The sequence below is a fragment of the Panicum hallii genome, chromosome 9, assembly GCF_002211085.1.
Source record: "Panicum hallii strain FIL2 chromosome 9, PHallii_v3.1, whole genome shotgun sequence".
Taxonomy (NCBI): domain Eukaryota; kingdom Viridiplantae; phylum Streptophyta; class Magnoliopsida; order Poales; family Poaceae; genus Panicum; species Panicum hallii.
This window is the reverse complement of record NC_038050.1, coordinates 41,968,457-41,972,571: the sequence shown is the minus strand read 5'-3', so window position 1 is coordinate 41,972,571 and position 4,115 is coordinate 41,968,457. Positions and strand designations below refer to the sequence as shown.

The window sequence follows — 4,115 nt, the reverse complement described above, 5'->3', positions numbered from 1 at the left end:
GATGTGCGCCACCATTGCCAACATCACCAATGAGGACGTCATCCGCTCCTTCGAGAACGGACTCTTCGCAAAGCACACGTACCATGACTTCGGACGCAACCGCCCAACTACTACCGTGGAGCTACGTGACATGATGGCACAGTGGGCTGACCAGGAGGATGAAGAGCACGACTGCTTCCCCAAGTGAAACAATGACAAGTAGGGCAACGGCAGCAGCCACTTCGACAAGGGCCAGTGGAACCACTCGGGGAACCCTCAAAAGCGCAAGCCCGACCAAGAAGTCACAGTTGTTGAGTGCAATTCGCGTGGAAAGAAGTCGGGGAATAATGATGCACAATTTAAGAAAGTGCTACACAAGCAATACCTGATGCACACAAAGTCACGACATACGTTCTTCGAGTGCGTTAGCCTCCGCAAGTCACTCAACGCTCCACCACTTCCCCAAGCCAGAAAGCAAAAGGACCAGGAGGATGATGACGAGGGTGACAAGTCGGGGGCTCAAGATTTCCAGTACCCGAAGAACGTCATCAACATCATCTTCAGTGGAGAAGGCGAATTCCCCTCCAAGCGCGTGCAGAAGTGGACCCTGCGCGAAATCCTCTCTGTAGAGCCTGCCACGCAAAAGCCTCTGAGATACAACAAGGTCGCGATCTCCTTCTCCAGGGATGATCAATGGACCAGCTGACCTGAGTACTCATTGACAGCGGGAGTAGCCTCAACCTGCTCTTCGCGAGTACTATGAAGAAGATGGGTCTATACATCTCCAAGATGCTCACCCCTAGCAGAGCTCCATTCTACAGCATCGTCCTAGGAAACGTGGCTACACCACTTGGCTCAGTGGTCCTGCCAGTTACCTCTGGGACGAAGGACAACCATCGCACCGAGTACATCAAGCTTGAGGTGGCTGACTTTGAGTCATCATACCATGCCATCATCGGTAGACCAGCACTAGCCAAGTTCATGGCCGTACCCCACTTTGTCTACCTGCTACTCAAGACGCCAAGCAAGACAGGCATACTCATGTTTCGTGGCGGCTTGAAGAAGTCATACGACTGCGACCATAAGGAGATCAAGTACGCCGCGACATCACACGTGCCAGAGCCTTCTGCGGAAGTACTCGCGTCCGTGCAAAAGCTCACCGACTCAGAGATGGAGATCTCCAGCTAGAGGCCTAGCCAGTCAAGGGTTAAACCCAACCCCAACGATGTTGGCATCAAGGCCATCCAGCTGCAAGAAGGTGACCCATTGAAGACTGCTTTGATCGGAGGCGGCTTGAGTGACAAATAGGAAAGCGCGCTCATTAGCTTCCTTAGGGCTAACCGAGATATATTCACATGGAAACTAGCAGATATGCCAAGGGTGCCCAAGGAGTTAATCGAGCATTGGCTAAAAGTTGATACTAAAGCCACTCCGAAGAAGCAACATCTATGACGCTTCGCTCCCAACAAGAGGGAGGCCACCAAGAAGGAGCTAGCAAAACTACTCGCAGCTGGTTTTAATAAAGAAGTATACCACCCCGAGTGGTTAGCTAACCATGTACTAGTCCTATACTAGTCTTTAAAAAGAATAATAATGAATGGAGGATGTGTGTCGATTATAATGATCTCAACAAACACTGCCCGAACGATCCCTTCGCGCTCCCATGCATCGACCAGGTCATTGACTCTTGGTAAGTCTTTTTGGGGGTTCCTCGAGTGGTTCCGCTGGCCCTTGTCAAAGTGGCTGCTGTCGTTGCCCTGCTTGTCGCTATTTTGTTTGGCGAAGTGATTGTTCTCCTCATCCTCCTAGTTAGCCCATCGTGCCATCATGTCACGTTCACTTGGTACATTGGATTGCGAGCGCGATTTTCCACCGGATCCTTTGATGGTCCTCGTTCTTGTCCTAGGGGGCGTCTACCATAGGCTCATCAGCAAACACGTCCGCAAGTTGTTCATCGTCGTACTCGAGACCTAGCTCGTTGTCCTCCGGGTCGCGAAGAGAGACCATGCAGACTTGATGATCCGGCGAGTTGTCAGCCGTATGGCTATACTCGAGTAGCTTTGTGCTACCGTCTCCCTCTTCCGCGATGGGGGAGAGAGGTTTGCCCTCCTGGAAGGGTAGTTCCTACATGAAGGCCACAAGGCGGGAGTCGTAGTCGAGTAGTTCAGAAGGCTCTAAGCCCTTCCAGTACAGAAAACGGTCTTGTGGCGTAGATGTTATGATTAAACCCAGATGATTGCTCAAAAATGATTCGGGGTAGTCATCATGTTGCGAGTGGTTTTCAAGATTGCCCCCCCCCCCTTGATGAGCGGTAGCTCGCTCATCTCGGAGTCCTCCTCGGCACTGGCTTGAAGGTGTAGTACAAAATGATGAGTACTCTTCGTTGGAGTCCGAGTAGTTGTTGAAAACAGGGGCCCCCCTGACAAGCGGTGGCTCCCACGTCCTTGAGCTTGAGCAGTAGATCTAAGTTCTCCTCCCTCAGATCAGTTTGAGTCCGATCTGACTAGTTCTGGTGCAGCATGAGTGGAAGTCACGTCAAAAATGGAAATCTTTTCGATCTGCACGACCAGATCAGGGAGCAGCAACTCATCGAGGTTGTCGATGAACTCATCGATGTCGCGGTGTCGAGTTGATGTAGAAGCCTCTTGCTTCCCAAAGTCGACTAGGTGGCTATTGAAGCCACCCAAGCTGTTGGCGACGCAGATTCAGGAGCCGAAGAAAAATGTTGTGCCCTCGTCGAGCGCGATGCTGGTGAAGTTGAAGGATGCCATCGAGTTCTGCAGTGGATGCTCGATGAACACCCCTACCTGGCGCACCAGGTGTCAATGTTTTATAGCCACGCCCACTGAGGGATACCCCTAAGGTGGTGCGTTTGTAGGTAGGGTAGCTGTAACACTCTAAAGTAATTTTCCCTAATTTTAATGAATTTATTTTGGCTCAAATGAATTTTCCAGGCTTTTCTTTAAATTTGGTGGCATTTAAAGCAATTTATAACACAAGAAAATAAAATTAATTATAAGGTCAACATGTTTGTGCATTCATGCTAGGGCATCTTTCTTCTTGTGTTGAGTTTATAGGATTTGAATTCAAACTTAATTGAATTCAAATAGTTTTGTTTGAATGTTTGAGTGTAGAAAAGAAAAAGAAAAGAAGAAGAAGAGGAGAAGAGAACAGCAGCCCGGCAGCCCAACAGCCCAAACCCCCTCTTTCTCACCCGTGGGCCCTTTTCCTCTTCCTCTCTTCCCCCGCGTGGGCCGCGCCCCGGCCCACTCCTCCCCCAGCCGGCCCCGTGCGTTCCTCTCCCTCTCCCCTCTCTCGCTGCCAGCTCGGGCCCGCCTGCCGGCGCCCCTTCTTTCCCCAGCCCGAGCTGCGCTCGCCTTCTCTCCTCTCTCTCCCACTGACCGCTGGTCCCGGCCTGTCAGGCGCTTCTTCTTCCCCCTCGCGGCCTCCCCTGTTTCTCCCCGCCGGCTCTGCCGCCGTCTCTGGGTGTGGTCCCGCTCCGCTCCCTTCCCCTCTGGGCCCACTCCCCCGCTCCACACCCTGCCTAGAACTCTCTGGAAGTCACCCGATCTCGGGTGAGGCTCGAGTGGCAACCACCCGCGGAATCCGCGGCACCCGTTAGATCGGGGTACGCACGCCGAGGTTGCCGGCCCTCTCCTTCTTATCTCTAGCTGCGCTCTCGGTCGCCCTAAGCCGCCGCCAAGACCCCCCCTCAACGCAACCGAGCTCGCACCGCCGGTAGCCGTTCGCATTTGGACCGCCGCCGTCGTAGCCGCCTCAAGCCGCCGCCGCAATTCACCCTTGACCGCCGCCTCTTCGGGTCTGTTAGCCCCGGCATCACCTCCCCGTCTGCGTGCGCCGCTGGCCGAGGTGCCAGGAGCCCCGCAGCGCAGCCGAGGTTCGCTCCCCGCGGGCGCCGGTCTTCCTCCCCCGCCAGTCTCCGTCGAAGCCTCCGCGCCGTCGCATTCCAGTCCGATTTGAGCTCTCGGTGAGCACTACGGCACCTCCCCCTTCTCTTGCGCTGATTTTGGTAGATCGTAGACCGTTTTCAAGCTCAGAACGCGTGTCGCCGGTTGCCTCTGCCGCACCGACCCGCCGCCGCCACCGTTTCCGCCGTCCAGAGAGCCGCCAAGCCC

General features: G+C 54.2%; 1 protein-coding gene across 1 annotated transcript; it reads left to right on the top strand.

Moving 5' to 3' along the window:
* Nucleotides 1-768: 768 nt before the first annotated feature.
* On the top strand, nt 769-1,167 carry LOC112873063. Its single transcript, XM_025936093.1, has one exon. It carries the CDS (start codon nt 769-771, stop codon nt 1,165-1,167), a length of 399 nt encoding a protein of 132 aa, XP_025791878.1.
* The last annotated feature ends 2,948 nt before the right edge of the window (nt 1,168-4,115 follow it).